Source organism: Hippoglossus hippoglossus, chromosome 18, assembly GCF_009819705.1.
Source record: "Hippoglossus hippoglossus isolate fHipHip1 chromosome 18, fHipHip1.pri, whole genome shotgun sequence".
Lineage (NCBI taxonomy): Eukaryota > Metazoa > Chordata > Actinopteri > Pleuronectiformes > Pleuronectidae > Hippoglossus > Hippoglossus hippoglossus.
Window position 1 is genome coordinate 11957308 of NC_047168.1, and position 20480 is coordinate 11977787.

Consider the following 20480-nt stretch of genomic DNA (forward strand, 5'->3'; position numbering starts at 1 on the left):
TCGAAGACAGAGTGAAACTCCACACCAAACCTCCCCTCGGGCTTTTTCACAGAAACACACACACACACACAACCGCAAACACTCATAGTGAGCATCTCCTGCAGAGTAAAAAAAAAAAAGAAGCGATTTCTCAAATCTGGACCAGAGCTGAGTGACAGTGAGGCACAGCAAGAACAAGAAGGGATCGATGAACATGTTGCTTTTCCGCACCATATTTAGGCCGAACGTCTCTAATCTGATCTAATCTCTTCTGGGTAAATTTAGCCAGCAGTTAGGTTCTCATGCGAGCCAGCCAGCAATGTGACAACGACAATTAATGGATCGATAATGCAAAATAAAATAAAATAAAATGTTTATACTGTGCCTGACTTATCTGAACAGACACCGTGTTTACAATATCATTTTTCAAATCAAAGACGCTCCAAATATTTTGTTTCCATCTTTTCAGATAAAAAGTTTTTTGTCCATTTTACATTTAAAATCGTATTAATTCTGATTAATTTTTTGACGGTTGTTTGGATTAAATCAAGCAATTTGGACACGTAAACTAAATACGAGTAATTCAAACCGGTGTTTTTTTTAAACAGATTGAAGACAAAACAAATCGACTCTTCAAAAACCAGGTACAAAAGTAGATACTCAGGTTATTACACAGCAGCTTGTTTCCTTCAGATTTATGTTAGAAAAGATGTTTTATCTCCTTCTTTATTAATGTTGTGGCACCTTTGGGCTCCAACACCACCTTACGTCTCAGGTGCTGCACAGGAACATCTGCAGTGTGATGATACACAGGTTATTGAATAAATGAAACCTCTGGATAGAGCGTGATTGGGAACAGGTTGGGTTCTCTCATCATTCTTTGACACGTACAATGACATATGACTGGGAATGGTGACAGGGAGGGTGCCGGGTGCTATTAATAGAGCCTCGACCACCCACTTCCACTTGCTAACACACTAACACATGTAAGGCACGTCAACACATGCACACGCGACGGGGTGGTGGGGGGAGGTTGATTGAGGGATCGCGAACCCAGCCTGCCGTTCATACAGCGATGCGTTTGACAGCTGTGACTGACAGTCAAGGTATAGAAACACGCATCAACACCCGAAGACTCCGAGGACACAGAAATAGACACCCTGACATGTCCTCAGCGCTGTGTACCAGACTGAAAAGACACACGTTCTAATGCAAAGTGCACAAACACACATTTGCTTTTTTTGCTCTGTTGCTCGGGAATATGAGTGATACATCCCCAACACATCGAACTGAAACAAAGTAAAGTTTCCTGAAACTTCGGCGCGCCGGGCTAACTCATGTATGGTTGGGTTGAACTCTCTAAATACGTGATGTGATTTGATTTAAACAATTTCTTCAGATGATTGGTTTATGTTTACATTTTCAAAACGTGTGATATAACAAGTTTAAATAATATATTTGAAATGTAATGATAACTTATTTCAACGGCCAACTAGGAACAGATTGTAAACACAAAAATACTCCATCTAGTGACTTTTCTTTTAACTGCAGCGTGTGCCATTAAAATAAATAAACGTATGACGTCGGTGTTACTGTTTACACCAGACGATTTACTAGAAAAGATGGTGTTGGCTCAGTATCTGAGGAGTGTTTGCATTAATCTTTAACATTAGATTCCGCTGCAGGCAGCATCGCTCTGGTGGGACTGGTTGTAGATCAGAAGTGTTTCCTACAGGGGCCGCCGCCTACAGGCAAAGTTCACCGACTGCCTCGTTAATGTCATCAGGTTCCCTTTAGGCATTTGGGTCAAATATTGTCAAACGGGAGCTTTGACGCCACATTCTCAGCTTCTCTCGTGTGATGAAAGAGGGAGCCGACTCACCTCCGGACTAAATGTTGATAACTCGCATTTTCTTTGATGAATTTCAGTGCTGCTGCTTATGCGCAGAAATTAACATAACAGGATTTATGTTTATTAAAAAACGAATAGACTGTGTGGCATGGGGGGTAGAGGAAATAGATCTGGTAGAATTGATGACCCACGTTTGGATTTTGAAGGAAGAAACCCCCCATAACTTGCACAAATATGGTCACATTGATTATCAGATCAATACGGCCAACACTCCATAAACTACGTTAAATGTCGATCCTTGGTAGGAACTACTGAGGCAGGAGAAGAGCAGGTGATGGTGGTGTCCACTATCTAACAATGCAGGGCTACATTGAACTTGCCCACATCTTAACCTTATGGAGAGTGATAACTGTGGAGAAGAGAAGCACAAAGAGTTGCTTTGAAGGATTATTAAAATTGAAATGTAACCGGCATAACTGAAAAGGAGGATTAATGAGCCTTTCCACAACCTCCTGCACGCTCATGTCACCATCGACAAACAATACACCAGAAACAGAGAGAAACACAGCCAAGGTTTATCACGTTTTAAAGGAGGTGCTGGGTAAATCTGAGAAAGGTGCAGAGCTTCTGTATATTTGTACCACGATACCGTTCCATAGACAGTATAGTAAATACCAAACACCATACAAAACAGTACTTCTTTTCAATGGATATTGAGAGATATTCTGCAGGAAATGATTGGAGCCACTGAAAAATAACAACTTTGCCATAAAAACTATAGGTCCTGCTGCCATTTTTCAAAGTAAAGCTGACAAAACCTCTGACGAACGTAAAAATGTGCCAAATGTATTAAAATTACTGTTCTTCATGGCAGGACAGTCATTTTCCTTTGAGAATACAGTGGGCATGGGATCCCAATATATCACTAATGTGGCACGTCGAAGGTAAATTATAGTTTCTGTGTCACGTCACCCCGAATCTAACTGTGTTATTATGAGAATTGTAAATAGTCTAGCCTAACCTAAATAATGGAAAACACCGGATAATAGCACCTCTACAATGTAATGTACTGTACTCTTCCAATTATATAAACATTTACCTAATGTCCTACAGTGTAAGGGAATGGTTGAAATGTCTTTTTATTACAAATGTTTCTATACAGGGGCCCTTTAATGACTAAATGATGGAGAAAAAATAAAAGTTAATATCATTTTTTGGGCTAAAAGGGCCAATGAAAACAGACAAGGGGCCAGTAAATCTCTGACCCAGTGGTAAAATGTTGGATTGGACAATGCAGTTACCTGAGCTTTTCTCTGTTGCTCAAGAATATGGGACCTCTAATGCACACTGGGCGCCAGTAACCCCATAAATCTGTTTGCGAAATGCAATCTATATTAGATTACAAAATATGTGAGCAAACAGGAAATACTTATGAGAAGTAGATGACAATCTGTGTACGAGACGGAGCTGACGAGTAAAACCCCAAAAACAGTTGAGCAACTTAAATATATATTTCTTTCACTTACAAACATTTGATGCAGGGTAAATGTTAGTATGTGACGCCGTTCATGTGTTGTCTAGATTGCAGACGGACAAACAGACGTGCACACACACACACACATGCATCTATCCTCTTGTAGAGCTGGGGATTCCCAGGAGACTGAAACCCAACACACAGATGCCATCATTTGTATGCTCAAGGTCAAGGGTTAGGGGGCTGCCCTCCAGGGGTCAACTGGCAGGCAGTGTGTTAATGCACAAATGTGGTCAGAGACAGATTATAGGCTCGCGTACAAAAATGGGTCTTTCACATTTTCTGATTTAAGATATAAAGGTTTAAAGTAATGCAAAAGTGGCATCACTATCATAAACAACTGCACCATGCTTTATTTTTGATAACTTAATTTATCACTGTGTTCTTAAGCAGACGCTCCTTCTGTCAACTCTAACTCTAATTTTAAGAAATGACATATATTTGGTGTTAAAAAACAAAAAGCAGGCCACCTCATCTTCATCATCTCTTCCTCGTAAATAGAAAAAGCAGACCCCTTTTTATTTTTTTACAGTGTACATAAAATATTCTTGTAATAACCTCAAGACGGCTGTAAGCGACAGTCTGCGCCCAATTAATCTGCTTTTCACACATCTGTCACTCTGGGTGGGTCATTTGCGGTGTGACACACCACTCGGTGTGAATATGAAAACTCATAACTGACTGTGTGTGTATGGATTTGCATTTACACACACTTACAGCAGTGTGGGTGGAAAGAGAGGGGATGAGGGATTAGTCCTATAAAAAGGTGTCTGGTTTCCCGGCCTGAGGGCTGATAGCAGATATCACAACTCCTTGGAGCGGCTGTACACCTTATTATCAACACCACTCTCCCTCCGCTGGCCTCCACAGCCACGGGCCATCTCTGTGACTCCAAATGTACGAGCCCTGAAAACAATGTGCTCATGCACAACTTCGTTTCAGAGGCAAAGCCATTTAACTCTCTTAATCATCTGTTTCAGAGAGTGGAGACGGAGAGTATACCATTTGTCTTCCAACTGCACCAACAGCGGCTGGAACACAGAACTAATACAGCGACCCCAAAGTTACTCATGATTAAATACAATATAAACAGAGTCAGAAAGTCTAGAGGACAATGAAAGAACAGTTTTTGTATACAAATGTTCCCTAATGTTTGACTGTGAGTAACAACAAACGACAAATTTGACAAATTTGATGATGTGACTAACCCTTTTCTCTGCGTGCACAGACGTAGTGACTGTTCTTTGACTCTTACACTGTTCAGTTGAATAATAACAGAAATAGAGAGCGAGTGGCGAGACAACTATTAATTTAACAACCAATTTATATCGCAGATCAATGTTTTCGCTTTGCAATTGTAACGGGGCTGATATTTGTACTTTAAATAACTGTTCCAAAAACACAGCTAAATTACTGTATACTAACCAGAGAAGGAACAAATCTACTCTTAGTAATGTTCACTGCAAATAGCAGCAGTTAGCAAGTCTCTCTACCTTATTATTTTTTTTAATTTAGATCTGATCAAAATGTGGGCTGACTCGAAACAAACAAACAACTTTGGAGCAGTGTGGACACCAGAAGTAAAACAGCAAAAATGTGCATTTTAAAACAACAAACATATGAGCATGGTTGTAACCGAAGTAATAAGGAACTGTGCAATCAACAATGCAAATTATAACAAGTTGCAGTTGCACCTTTCATATGCAAAGACTGGTGGAAATCTAGCGTGTGTTGGACTCATGCATCATGTTGAAGTGTGAAAGAAAGAGGAAACCGAGAGTCATCTATTGAATAGCTATAAACTGACATCTGTCAACAAGCTTATTGATATAAGCCAGACACAATAAGTAAAGCCAAATTATAGTCTGCTGCTGCCAGGCTAACCCGTTACAGGGCCTGTAAAAAGAAGTTTGAGGAGCACCAAAAAAGACTCACTCAGTGAAGCTCTGCCAAAAAATCAACACGATATGAAAGACAGAAAACAGGCTCAGATTGGGACAATGTGCTGCTTCTTAGTTACCTCTGCATGACGTGTTTTCAAACACTTCAAGACCAGACAGAGAAAAATGGGTGGAAATAACATGTCTCACCAAGCAAGTGAATGTGTTTGTGTGGAGGGGACTTCAGGCTAAGTGAGAGAAATTTCGAAATTTGAGCCCGTTGGCTACATTAGCCCTGGCAGCTTATTGAAAAAAATACCTGCATACTGATGTCACAGGCCCAAGACGCTCTGTTATACAGTTATAACACACACCGAGCACAAACATCAGCCTTTTCGTTCATGACACACTCGCTTCCTCGGCAGCGATGTGCCATGCTGTGTGTGGCCTGCAGCATGGGTGTTGCGCACACATCTCTCAAGCGCATATTAAATCATTGAGTAAAAAAAAAAAAAGAAGAACTGTTGCGGTGAAGGTGGCCAAGTTTGGGCACTAAACTCGTAACCCGAGTCAACCCCAGACGAGTGTTCCAAAGCGGGGGTGGTGGCGAGGAGGACAACGAGAAAGACGTAAATAGGGGGAAAGAAATGCACATTAAACCTCTGAGGCAGCAAACGAGAAAACAGGCAGACGTGGCCAGAGCTGGAGGCTCGATCTGTGCTTGGCAACGCTGCCTGGCATGTGCCACTGTGCATGTGCCACTGTGCATGTGCCACCGTGCATGCCGACAATCGCAGCCGCCAGCTAAAAGTGGTGAGGGCAGAGTCACTACAAATATTCTCACAATCCTGTCTGTTAGCGAAGCTGCGATGGACCATCCACAGCTGTCCACACTGGGGGGGGGGGAGGATGTGGGTGCAAAGTGCAACGTGCACAAGATCAAAAGGATATTTAGAAGAAAATATTACTTATATAATATGTGATTAAAAACATGAATCGATTATGTTCTGTCACCGATGCAGTCGTCCACTTCCGCATCGCAATGCTTTGACGTCTTGATACACATTTTCTTGTTTCATGTAATTCCAGGAGCTCAGACAAACACCCACTAACAGCCTTTTCTCCATCATGTATTCCGCACCTGGCTGGAAGCTTCATGTCTTTAGGACACTCGTGTGTGCACTTTGCTCGGTGCAATGAAAAACCCGCCTTTCAGAGCGCAGAGGTGCCATTGTCGCATTCTATCTGAAAAGGGCCGGAAGGCATTCATGATTTATAGCCGTTTATTATGGTCCATGTTTTGCACAAGGAACTGTTTTACCGGTGGACCTGACCTTGCTCAACTCCTGCTGTGACATCACTTTCAAATTTCTCTGGAAGACAAGCCACGGCAAAAAAATTAGTTCCTGTACGAGTGTATTAAGAATGTCTTCCCCTAAATCTTCCTCCTATGATTTTCCTCACATTAATCCAGCCTGGCTGCCGGCCTAAAAATCTGACTGAGAGAAGGGCAAGATGAGACAAAATAATGGAGGGCGATGTGATCAGAATCACAAAGAGACAGAAAATGATCTTTTATTAGAAGAAGTTTTATGTCGGATGAGCGGATACAAGTGGGAAGAGGGAGAACTGACTTACTGACTGCTGATGAGCTGTCCGACCCTCAAGCCTGACTGACTGCAGATGGCAGAGGTCTGGTAGCTGCCCTGAGACACCCCGCTGGGGGCAGAATCAAGGGCAGGGCTCAATGGTGTGTGTGAGTGAGTGAGTGTGTGTCTGTGTGTGTGTAGAGTTGGGTGGATCACATCAGTCTGCACTTGCAAGTGCCTGCACACACACACACACATACACACAAACACTTGTACACCCATGGCACCAGCTCCATCTGTCTTTGACATGGGAGAGCTTAATGACAGAGGTAGAAAACCCAAAGAAAAAGGCCCACTCTCTCTCTCTCTCTCCCTCCTTTCTTTCCCTCCATCTCTCTCCCTCTTGACCACACTCTCCAACATCAATGCTCCATATGGAGCTCCCTCTCTGGACAGACTTTTTAAAACTCATCGTGGCTTGGCACACAATCAACTCGACATCCAGACGCACACGCACTTGCACACCAACAGTACATATTAACGGGTGTAATCTGGCGCAGGGGCTGGAACACACTGAGTAAGAACATACTCCATTACTTGTGTGCATATAATATGTCCTGAACACCAAGTAATGAAATTTCCAATGTGTGCTGTGGAGCCATCGTGGACTCACATGTGTGCACACACACATACACACACATACACACACGCTCCCTTGATGCTTGCTCTATCTTTAATGAAGTCTCCTTTGTGAATCCTGCAGCTCTGACTCTGTTTCCTCTGTACAGCCTGCCACCTGGCTCCATTCAGTCCTCAGATAACATGTGTCCTAAATTGAGACAGTCTGACACCTCAGGACCCGCCGCAGTGGATCTGCAATGTAGAGCCGGACCGATTTATCAGCCAATATGAGCCTTTCACTAAATTCTCAGTGACACCATTTATATTTACTGATATGAAAACGTTTATTTTACAGAATAAACAATGCAGTAAAGGTTTGCACAAAAAAAAAAGATGTATTTGATTATATTTGTGTTTTCTAAATATTTAGTTATTCATAAAGTTTTTCAGGTTAAAGCATAGACTGTATATAAAGATGGACGACATGCCCGCTACAATGTGTAGGGCCATCAATTCTGCCTCCTCCATGTTAGTAAATTGGACATGGACAATATTTTTCTCAAAGATGGTCATTTTAGGTAGTTTTTCCAATCACACCGTAATCAAATGTTTGCATTTTGGGGTCAAACATCATGATTGACAGCTAAAAATGACTGATGACTGGTCGAGCATGTATATTAATGGGACCTGACTACTGCAGCTCCATCCCCAGATTGCTGCTGAATAGTGGGAAGAAGTTGAGACATGTCTTTCATCTTCTGTAGCCAGTCAATGGGTTAAAATGTAAAATATCAAGCCTCATTACATTTCTTTGTCAAAAGGGTTTGATAACAAAATCCAAGGAATCAATGCCAAATGTTTAAAAACCTGTTTATCGGCTGGTGTAGTAGCAAATCAGATTTATTTTGTTACTCCCTTATATCAGTATCAAAACCTGTCCCCAAAAAAATCCACCTTTATCTGGCTTTGCTCAAACAGACCGTCTCTCAACTGCTGTGCCTCAATTCCAAAAAACCAACAACAACAGAGAGCATCATGTTACTGAACACAGCGTTAAATCTCTTATTCCAGGTCTGACAGAGCTTGAGCTGTGGGTCTTAAATGAATTTAAAAATATATAAAACATGTAAAAGGAGAAACAGGCTTGGTGGAAACATTCATGAGTGGGCTTGCTGTTCTCTGTTCAGAGGTATGATAGAGGAAACTGCTCAGAGCCATGCGGCGGCACATTATCACACCTCAGGCAGGTTATAGAGACAGACAGCAAAATATCATTCTCAAAAGCCATCAGACACCAAGTATAGATTTAAAAAAAACAATGTGTGATTCATGTGTGCATGACATTTTCCACTTGAATGCGTCTTTCCTAACCTGCAGCTTCGGCACGACACCAACCTCTTTCATTATCATATTTTAAACAAGGATTTAATTTATGCTAAACATATTGTTGGTGCTGTGCAGAAAACAACAGCGCTGAACAAATCTGGTGAATAAATTCAACATGTTTTTAGTGTCCTGACTTGTGAAGGTTAAAACGTGTCCGAGCACATTGAAATGGAAATGGTGAGTTTATATTGGATTGGAAGAATATAATCAAGCCGCAATTCAACCACAAGAGTATTTAGTTTTGGAACAATTCAAAACAGAAGGAGGTGGAAATGACAAAGCTGAAGAATTGAATGCAATGTAAAAAAGCCTTGAGAACAGTACAGGGTAATGTGGGGTGTTTTAAGTTACTGTAGCCACAGGAGAAACATAAAGAAATCTTCAGGCCAAGTGCAACGTGGTGCAGCAACGTGATCTCACAAAATTAGACAGTGATGATTTTAAAAAGAAGCAATGCAGTGAAGTGACAAGTGTGACTGTAGCCAGAGAGACACACACACAGAACGGCTGGGGTTTGGGGTTGAGACAGGTCATGTGCTCAGGGGGGGGAAACTGTCAGGATAGAGATGGAGAGGGGGACGAGAGGAGGGAGCCTTGAACCCTGCATGAACCACCCTCTCCCGGCTCCCTTCACCTCCTTCTCACTCTCTGCCGAGCTAATGACTCAACGCGAGAGGGAATCCGCGGGGAAGGATTGCGAGGAGTCGAGAATCAACCACCGCAACGTTACTGACGCTCGAGCTCGAGTGCAGAGCCGTGTAGAGGGAGCGGATAGTGGTTAGCGGTGCTGTGTTAGCCTGTGTGCAGACAACGCTGCTGAAACGCAGTTTTGACCACAAGCCAAAGTGTCAACCGTCATCGTCCTGAAATTTGAAAAAAAAAAAGAATTGTCTTGCTAAGTTGAACTCAGATGCTCTATCTCATGTCTCTATCTTGCAGCTGCAGATTAATGTCTTGCACCCCCCCCCCCCCAAAAACCAAATCGACAATTTGGCTGCTGGCGGTTAAGGTTCAACTTCTGGGATATGCAAAGTAGCATGAATTGGCTGCAAAAAAGGGGGCAATTAAAATTAGTATAATGCTGGGATTATTGGAAATTTGAGCTGAAACAACTATGGAAAATTAATTAGTTGACAGAAAACTAATTAGCAACTATTGTGATAATCAGTTTATTACAAAAAATAGCAAAAAATCACAAGTTACAGCTCCTGAAGTGTTGAGATTTGTAGTTTTTTAACATTTAACACGACATCACCTTGGACTCAAGAAAACTTGGATAGATTTTTATGGTTTTGTATCAGACCATCTTCATGGTAAATTACAAATTCTCACATTTAAGAAGATAGTAATACACATTAGATTTTAGTATCTTTGCTAAAGAAAAGTCACCGATCAACTTTAACGGTTATAATTGCTCATCATTATGCTGTTATTATTTTTTAAATGTTTAGATAAGCTGTAAAATATATATATTTAGATTTGAGAACCATTTCTCTGTGATCTATATTAAGGAGCAGTGAAAGTTACACAGTCCCCCCCATATTTCCGTTATTTGCAAAATCAAGACACACTAAATCTAGGTTCTGTGAGTTTCTTGTTCCGCATGCCCAACTTCATTAATATCTATGAGGATGTGACACAAAAGTGTGATGATTTGCAATGGAAAGACACCCCCCATGTGATTGCCTCTATCTAGTACATGTCTTTACTTGTGAGATGGTACTGTCCAAACGTTAAGTCTCACAGGACGTCTGTCAGCTCTGGCAAACTAACCAGCGTCTCATCCTGCCCTTGCCTCAAAATGCACTGCATCGAGAGAGAGAGAGAGGGAGGGAGAAAGAAAGATTGAATTCTTGGCAAACAGAGAGAGCGACAGAGAGTGTGAGACACGACCTTTCGCCCACAAGCTGCGAGATGATCCCCAACAAACCAAATGTAGAGACTGCGGCACGCTTGAGTGTGTGTGTGTAGTCTGAGCAGTGACTTTGCCAACTCAAGATTGTCGTCTGGTTTCAATGTTGGGGAGTTGCTGTTCCTGCTACTTGTTCCTCTTCCTAACTGCCCATCTTTCCAAATTAATTCTACTCTGTCCTCAAGAGATAATTTCCTAAACCTTAACCACACACACACACTGATGTGCCATGAAAAACAAAGCAAACAAACATGCTGGTAAATTAAAGCAAAGTGGGGTTCGTTTTTCTACCAGACACTTAGACGAGTCGGGTTGAGGTTAAAATATCTGAGGTCTAATTCTAATCGGGTGATAAATAGAGAAACTTCGCTGGTGACTTTTTTAGGATAAATCAGTGGATATTAAAAGGGAAAGTTAAGTTTCCTTCCATGAGCTCATGTGAAACCTCATGTGCATTCTTCGGCAGTGTGTCCAAAATGATGGCAACGGCAGAGAACATCAAACTGCGGCCGCAAGTGCAAGATGATCAGCCACAACACGAACAGCCCTTTCTTCACGAGACGGAAAAAAAAGGCATTGTTTGCCCGACCACAATCAATAAGCTGTTCCACAGAATGACACACACGTCTATTACTTCATTGTGATTCTAAGCAAAGGCCAAGAACCTCCTGACGTCAACAGCCACAGGAATGCCACCAGGCGGATTCTTCAGTGAAACTCTCCGGGAGCCTTAGTTAAACAACCAGACAATGCGAAGAAACGCTTGGAGATAACACTTTGTCGTTCCTAGAATCCCAACCTCAATTTATGTTCCTTTCCTTGAATATCATCCTTGACACTTGATAACTCCTCGTTGTGCCCTTCTTGCTCTCTCCCTCCCTCTCTGTCTCTGGGGCTGGGGGTAGCAGGGTGAAGGCTGCTAATGTCACCAGGGCTGCCGTCACTTGTCTGGGCAAATGCCAGCAAAGAAGTCCCTGGATAATGGTCTTGCAGAAATCACGAGCTGATATAAAGTGTTAAAAACATGGAAGATGCAGGCAGATAGTGATTTGAGCATCAGTTGGTATATCACATTGGCTGGTATGAGCCTTTCACAGATATATCGATATCAGCATTTATGTTTGCCTATATAAAAACCTTAATTTTACAGAATAAACAATATGCTCAACAGCTTAGTGTTAATTGCAATCCCACCCTTTGCTGATTGTCCCACCTTTTCTCCTCAGTTCACATCTGCCAGGCTTCAATGATGATACAACTTTGCTCCTAAATAAGCCAAATTACATGCATGAAAAGACACAAATATATATCACACAAATCGGATAAAATATGTATTTGACAAGGTCTCAACAAAAACCAAAAGTCTTATTCCAAATCCTCCAAAGATAAATTTGCAATGTCAGTATTATAGTGCTGTAAAAAACCTGTCAGAGATCTACCCACGGAGGATGGGATTCAGATACACATCTCTGGCTATCATGGTCCCGAGGCCACAACAACATTTCTTTCAGGGACTGGTTACTACCTGCCACTCCCTCCTTATCTAATACAGTAATGGCAGTTGCTTACAGCCATGGGAGGTGGTGTTGTCAGGGGCTTTCCCAACACGGGAGATCCTGTGTATGTTTGCAACCTTCCCCTGAATGGATGAGCCGGCCCAGTATGGTCGCCGGAGAACAGACAGAACGAGGCACACTTGAACAATGCTTCCGAGCCCTCGCGACCTCGGCGGAGGATAACAAAGGCAATTATCTGGGCCAACAGATATAAGAAAATACAGCTTTTCTCATACGCGCGTGTTTCTCTGGAGGATTCTCCAGAAAGCTCAGAGCAGCATATTCTAGTTTAATGCAGTTTATCAGAGGCCTGACATGAGTCTGTTTTTGTTTTTTTTAAAGAAGACGACTTCAAAAATACAGATCCCCCTCTGCCATCCCTGAGGACAAAAGAATGAACAATCATTTTTGCCCACGAAGAAAAACAAAGAGTGTGGAACAAATGCACTAGTGTCAGTAGAAGCCTGTTCAACATTTTCTCTTCCTCTTGATTTCAGGAAGTAGGTGAGGGTTTGCTCACAGAAGTTGAATGAAAGCAAACAGGAGTCAGACAGGGGGAATCAGCTCATGTTTTCTGAATGAAACATCCTGAATGTGGAGGGACAGCGGGGGCAGAAACTGCTGACACAGTAGAAACCACCATTCCCTTGGCGAAGCTGTAATCACAACAAAAAAGTAAAAAGGAACATGGGGGGGGGGGGGGGAGAGCGGTTGAGGAAATTCTCTTGGAAGAGTAGGAGGGAATGCGAGAAAAGAGAAAAGACAACGAGCCAGTCCAAAACAAGAGTCAGCGGAGAGGTACGCACTTCCACCGCCTGTTGCGTTCGCCCCGTGTTAGCTTTCGGTCTCTCCGCTGCGCTTGCCTGTCTTAGCTAAGCAGCGTGGCCAACGCCAACAACAACACCGAGAAGACTTGGGCCTGTATCAAACATGACGCCAAGGCCGGTTTTTAAAACCACACTGGCTGCAGATTTGCATCAGAATGTTCCGTCCCATTCTCTCTGAGGCGAACAGCGGCAAATTTTTTTTGGGAAGAGCCACAGATTGAAAGAGTACAGCCTCAGACTAATGCATTTCAAGCCTTGCACGAGTAAATAAATGGCTCCTTGTCGTGGCTTGTGTATGAGACATCTAACCCCCTTATCAGGCCTCAGGCTGGGTGAAATTAGGTGATGCACCCCCCCCCCCCCTTCTCCATGCTAGCATCTACATGAAAAAGGTCACTTAAATGCATTATCAATAAAAAAACAGCCGCCTGCTATGAATAAGTAGCAAAGGACAGGGACGTTCTCTGTTGGGAAATCCGTTTTGTGCACACTCGAGAGACTAAACACCAAAAATAAGGAGTGCCAAGCTGGCGCCGGTCCAAGTCAAATTACGCAAAAATGTGCACTTCTATCCCCGTGGGTGTCTCCTGTGGTTGTTCCCTCGAGACACATAGACACAAAGAGGCTGAACAGGGAAACAAGAGAGCGAAGACAACGAGTCAACGAGGGCGTGTGTTGCTTTAAGAGGCCCATCGTCGCTCGACCAAACAAGTTGAATCTGAACCCTGAATGAAGCTATATGCTTCGGGGGATATTTCAATCATGTGAAGTAATGGGTATGCATGAACTCCCAAAACAATAGGCTACTGTACGAATGGGAGTAAATCCCCCTAAAGATGTCTGGCGGTGGCACATTCACTGTGGGTGCTTTGCCTGTGACTTCTGTGCAGCAGCCCCCCCCCCCCCCCCCCCGCCTTGTAAACACCCAGCACGCCACACACTTTGAAGATTTTCACAGCTCTGGGTGGATATAGGGCGGCTTTGGAGGCTGGAAGGATCCTGAGGTGACTGACACACACACACACAGATCAGGTAGCTTGTATCATCTCCATCATTAACCTATCCATCAGTGCCGCAGCTAAGGTAACAGACAGTGTGTGTGTGTGTGTGTGTGTGTGTGTGTGTGTGTGTGTGTGTGTGTGTGGGGACATGGGGCGGTTGCTTTGAGGGTCGGGGGGGTGGGGCAATCCCGCGTGTCTTTTAACTCCAGCCTAAGCTTTTGCCACCATAAAGGTCAGTGTTTCGACATCTGCTGCTCTCTCTGAACCTCTCCTTTCATAAAGGGAATCAGGGAAGAGGAGAGGACCCTGGGGACTAGATGCACACACACACACACACACACACACACACACACACACACAAACACACACAGATCTACTTTTATGTCTACGTACACTTACTCTCCTCATCTCACAGACACACACACACACACACACACACACACACACACACACACACACACACACACACACACACACACACACACACACACACACACACACACACACACACACACACACACACACACACTTGTTCGGCAGCAACAATGCCGTAGAGCTCAAACCACACGCTCAATGCTGACAAATACAAGAGCACAAGGTTTGTCCCTCGAAAACAAAAGCTCAGTAGTATCATTACACCGGGCTTTTGGTCTGAAAGACTGCATCGTTCCTTTTTTTTTTTTTTTTTTGGCAGAGGGATAGAGAGGGCTGAGCTAAATGGAAACCTGTCCCTCAGGGGCAAAGCAAAGGCAGAGCAGTGTTGAAATAAGTGATTCATGCTTTTATCTTTCCAGGTGAACAGTGCTGCTCTTTGAGCTTTCGCGATCGGTTTCTCTGGCAGCGTGGAGGAAAAATTTCGAAAGAATCGCTGTCGTTTTTCCCCCTTTCGCTCGTTTTTTTGGCCCCTCACCTACACGAAGGACGCTGACCTGGATGTTTTTGCCAATTTGTGTTAACATGGAAATCTCTACAGTTCTGAGAAAGCTACACACACACAGAGACATTAGAATACTGTGGAAAATGATAGGCTTAGAAGTGCACATTTTCAGATTGCATCCAAAGACAGGTGCAAAGAAACTAGATGGTGTGAACCAGAGCTAAAACCATTAGATATTGGACTGAGAATTAATTAGCAGCTAATTTAATAATTGATTAATCTCACGTTTGTACTTTTAAAAGCAAATGTTGGATTGTGTTTGAATTTCAGCCTCTTAAATTTTAATATTTTCTGCCATTTACTGTTTTATAAGATGCTAAATTTAATATCTCCAGGTTCCAGACAGGGTAAGTGATGAATCAATTATTGTAAGTAGATCGTGAGGTTGTTAAAAATGATCAAATCAAAAACAATTAAGTTGTTAAGCTTAAAAAAAGCACTCCCTTATATGACCTCATATACTTGACATGTTGCATGAAACCCTTAGTTCTGTTTTATTATTGACCACATCCACATGAAGGAGCAAACTCCTCCAAGCCATCTTTCACGTGTGCAGGGAGTCAGTGTTTGATACTTGAGATGTACAGTAGTTTGTGGATTGTGTATCATAGCTTTCATGTTTTTTTTATGGTCCATGCTGAATAGCTCAGGCTCTCTGGAAACAAGAGTTGCAGACTGCATAAAACTATCTACGTGCTAAAGTTAACTGAGAATGGTCAGATTCATTTTTAACTACCAGCTGCAACCCTGCACTTCCTGTATCAAACACATGTGAGGATGATATTTCAATCGACAAACCGATAAACAGATTTCCAGCGGCAACCAAAATTGTTCAGGGTGTAAATACAACAACAGCTTACGACAAAATCAAAAGCTCTGAATGCAACATTAGTCAAGTCACTAAAAACTACAAATTTCAATTCAAAGACAGGACAATAGGGATGGGTAGGGAGATAAAACAATATAGATAATTAAGACGTGATTTTTGCTTTGCTGTTAGAGGAGAGTCATGATAACATTAACAAGCCTGCGGTTGCGGAGCCCCTCCCTGTGTGAAGCCAGAAGCCCGGGGGCACGGGGCTGTGGTCAGCCTCGCTCATGCCTCCAACCGTCATTGTGAACATGGCTAAGAAAGAAGCCCCTTATGGCACTTTAATTTTCTGTTAAACCTCCCTCGGCCTCACACACACGCACCCATCCCATCTTCCTCCCGCACGCTGACCCCCCGCTCCCCCCATTGCAAAACACACGAATCCGGAGATATCATCTGGACAGGTGGCCAGCCACCCAGACCTGACCCGCCTGCCCTCTTGCTCCCTCCCTCTGCCTCCTCCCCCTTGTCCACCCTCCTCGCCACCGCCACCACCACCACCGCCCCCAACTGAAATCAGTTCAGGTCTGCTGGAAAGCCCCAAATGAACATGCACAGTAAACCGCCCCCAAATCCACCTCCCCTTCTTTTACCAACACACACACACACACACACAACTTCAACAAGCCCTGAAAAAGTCTGTCACCCACTGAGCTGTCTGTGGGGATTATTGCCTGGACAGTGCAGAAAAAAATAAGTCTGTTTCTAGCTCGTGTGGAGGCAAATAAATCGGACCAGGGTTTAAAGCACAGGAAGAAGGGAACGGGCTCACTTGAACACAACACAATGCAGGGTAAACCTTATTAATGCTGAATTGGTTGAATTACAGAAGACATGCGAAACAACAGAGAGCCAGACTTTGAATTCTCCATCTGGACAGTCAACAAATACTTATTTCTCATCCAAAGCCTTTGCTGGGACACAAATGTACAATCTAGAGGCAATTCCCTTAAACGACCCTCATTTAAAAACAGACTAAAATGTGACAACCCCGGAGATAAAGCTTTTGATTTGACAAAGTCCTGGTGTTTAAAGCAGCTGCTTATCAGATATTTATGAGCCATCGGGGGAGAGATCACTTCAAGTTCTTCAGAGCAGCTAAAAGTCATAATCATTACGCTGGAGAATAATGAGCGACTGAATCAATGGCTCAGGCGAAAGAGACGGATCATGTGTCAGTGAGGATGCTGGTACAATTCCGTCCTGAGGTGCACTCTTCACCCGTGGACAGTGAGGATGGGATTGTCTCGTATCTGTTTACACACCGTGCAGCTGCAGGTCTCTCTCTTGTTTGTGCAGTGGCGGTGGGGCTACGTTACTTGCGGAGCTGCCGGTATTCCAGTACACGCCACTCAGCCCACGGTGTAGTATTTACAACAAGCACGTTGTGCAAAAGGCTTAAACTGCACCCCTTTCCCCCCCACCCACCCCACAGAGAAGCCACAACGTGTTTTCTGGGAGAAAGCAGCTAGCCGGTGCCCATTATCGGACAGCTAGCTGCGCTGGAGTGGCGACTCCGGTTCGTCGGAGGGCTAACGAGTGGCGAGCACGTTTCGCAAACGGGCGCAGGACCAGTGAGGGGGTTCTACTGGGTTCGGATGCTAAATAGTGAGCCTCGGTGGTTAGTGTGTAGCTTACTGGTTAGCCTGGTAGCCCCCCACCCACCCACCCCCCAGCTAACGGTTGTCTAAGACAGGGGGGTGGAGAGGAAAAAGGAGAGAGAGGGAGAGACAGACCACCGAGGGTGAAGTATGGCTTAGCCGGGGCTAGCTCACGGAACAACCGCAGCAACAGTCCCGCAAGTAACCGGGCAGAGAGAAAACCCCACACGGGCACGGGCGCGCACACACACACACACACACACACACAGACACAAAGAAGCCGCTCCAGGAGAGCACACGAGCGGGTTAACCCCCCACCCCCCGGTTAGCCCGGGCTACAGCACATGGACACGACTGGAGCTAAATCGTGGCGATATCTTGGGCTCCACGCAACTCCGCTCCCTCCCCCGAGCCGCGGACCCCCCGAATCTCAGACTCACCCTGTCACAACAGGCGCCATCTTCCACAAACTCCCACCAAAACTCCAGTACTCGCGATATCCTTCTTCTTCTCTCTTCTTTTTTTTTTTTTTTAAATTTTTTTTTTTTTCCGGTGTTGTGAGTGTGTGTATCCCTCCTCTCTCTCTCTCCCCCGGAGCAGCGCGACAATCCGCCGAGACAACAAGAAGCCGACTGGAGGCGCAGGGACGAGGGAGACGGAGAGAAAGGGGGTGGGTGAGGAAGACGGAGAGAGAGAGAGAGAGAGAGAGAGAGAGAGGAGGGGGGGGGGGAGGCGGCGGGTAGCAGCAACACACACACACACACACGCACGCACACACATGGAGGGAGGGAGGGAGGGAGCGAAAAGGGCAGACGCCACAACAACAGGCGTGGGAAACTTCCGAGATCCCGCGAGACTTGGAAAACTCTCACAATAGGCGAGCGCAGAGGGAGCGCCGCCTCTCGCGAGACCTTCGCGTCAGGCGGAGCGGCTTGTTTATCCTGTGGCGCTGGAACAGTGTTCCCACGTGTTTACCAGGTAATAAATTACAGGGAAGGGTGGAGTGGAGTGGGGGGGGGAGGAGGGGGAGGAGGCACTGGTGTGGCGAGGGAAAGCCACGGTTTTTTTTCCCACAGTCGCACGCACGCACGTACAGTCACACACACGCACACACGCACGCACACACACATTACATTGACATACATTGAGACATACTCTAACTTCCACCATAGTTGCTACTTGCCTAACCCTGACTTTAACCTCAACCTAACCTTACACAATCTTAACCCAAAGCATGTCTTTAACTTAAATGTTAATGATTTACGTCGTGAAGACTTGATTTTGTCTGCAAAAGGAAGACAAGTCCCCGTAACGTGACTGTTTCAACATGTTAAGGTCCCTACAACATGAGTAATTCCTGGACCACACACACACATACACACACATATACAGTCAGTTGTGTCTCCACTACTTCAGAGGACATTACATTGACTTACATTGAGAACTACTACTCTAACCGTTACCATACTTGCCTAACTCGGACTTGAACCTTAACCTAAACCTAACATGAATTATGGGGACTAGATTTTTGTCGGCATAAGGAAGATAAGTCCCCATAATGTGACCACACACACACCGCACACACTCTCTTAGAGGACATGACAACCCTTAACCGAAACTCAAACTAACCTTGAAACAGGTCTTCCCTCTCCTCTACCTTGAAACTTAATCATTTACGTAATGAAGACTGGATTTTGTAAGACAAGTCCCTGTACTTTGACAGTGTAAACATATTTAGGTCCCCACAACATGAGTAATGCCTGGACTACACACACACACATGTATATAGTATGCATCCTGTTTCCTCAGCACGTCCCCGCAGAATTCCGCATTAACAGCTGCACAGTTAAAGCCAAAGTATCACTTTTATTTTGAAAATGTCTCCCAACAGTGTGCAGAATAGCAAACACGAGTATAAGCGAGGACTGCGAGGCTGGTTTTAAATCAGACGAGGAATTAACGGAGGGTTTCTGCACCCCTGAAATTTACAATTCCCTCGGGTAAAATCGCAGTTCCTGTTTAGAATGTGGAAACAATGGTGTGACCACATGTGAATGGGCCATACAGGGCAGATTAGTGCATTGCCATCACATTGGGGAGTCCCATGACCGCCCTCCTCACAGTCCAAACCTCAGTCAAAGTACAAGGGAGGCTTTTATTTAGAATGATCATGCTTGGAAATGTGGCATAGACTTAATCAGCCGTTCTGTTGGCCTGCGCCTGCCTTCACAAGCTTCTCCCCCCGGCTAGATTGCATCTCTAAAAGGTTTGGATGTATACAAACAGGGCAGGTCGCTGTTGTTTATCTAGGAGGGAGGAAAGGAGGGGGGGTGTCACAAAGCCGTAAACCTTCATGTAGGTCTCCATCCCCTCGTGTGATGTTGTCTTCTCTAACAGCCTTCATTTAAATCTGTTTGGCATCTTTGTTCACCTCACAACTGACTTCTAGTGGCAGCTTTCTTTTTCTTGCTTCAAAGAAAAAGTGAGAACTTCTGAGACCACGCTCATAGCAAGCTCCTCATTGTGTGTGTGTGTGTGTGCGTGTGTGCGTGTGTGTGTGAGAGAGATCTGCTAATGGCTGTTTTGTATGGGAAAAGAGTTTGAATTAAAAAAACTACCAAACAAATAGTTGGCAATCTTGTCTCATTTCACTGCAGATTGTTATTTCATTTTATTGAAGTTTCATATTTTAATGACATAGTTAAATATATATATATCACAGAAAACAATGAGATTTTTGTTTTACAATATTTTTGCATTCCTATATATTATCAAGTTTCTTTCTTACCATTGAAAAAGCCATGACAATATCCTACTGCATTCTCACATGGCCTCACTGTGACATTACCCAGAGTTTGTACCAGGGGGCAGGCGGGAAGAACTGACTTTTACATTTGAGTCCTCACATCAAGCCCCTGCTCATAATATCAGGAT

The 20480-nt window shown here is 44.1% G+C and overlaps 1 protein-coding gene across 3 annotated transcripts in view; it reads right to left on the reverse strand.

Moving 5' to 3' along the window:
• The window catches only part of rbpjb (recombination signal binding protein for immunoglobulin kappa J region b), a 58849-nt gene that overhangs the window by 26010 nt on the left and 12359 nt on the right, over positions 1 to 20480 (reverse strand). For all 3 annotated transcript variants that reach the window (XM_034615493.1, XM_034615494.1, XM_034615496.1), the window contains one exon: positions 17987 to 18076. In XM_034615493.1, the coding sequence (XP_034471384.1) occupies positions 17987 to 18006 (20 nt within the window). In that variant the 5' untranslated portion in view covers positions 18007 to 18076. The remainder of the gene's footprint in view (positions 1 to 17986; positions 18077 to 20480) is intronic.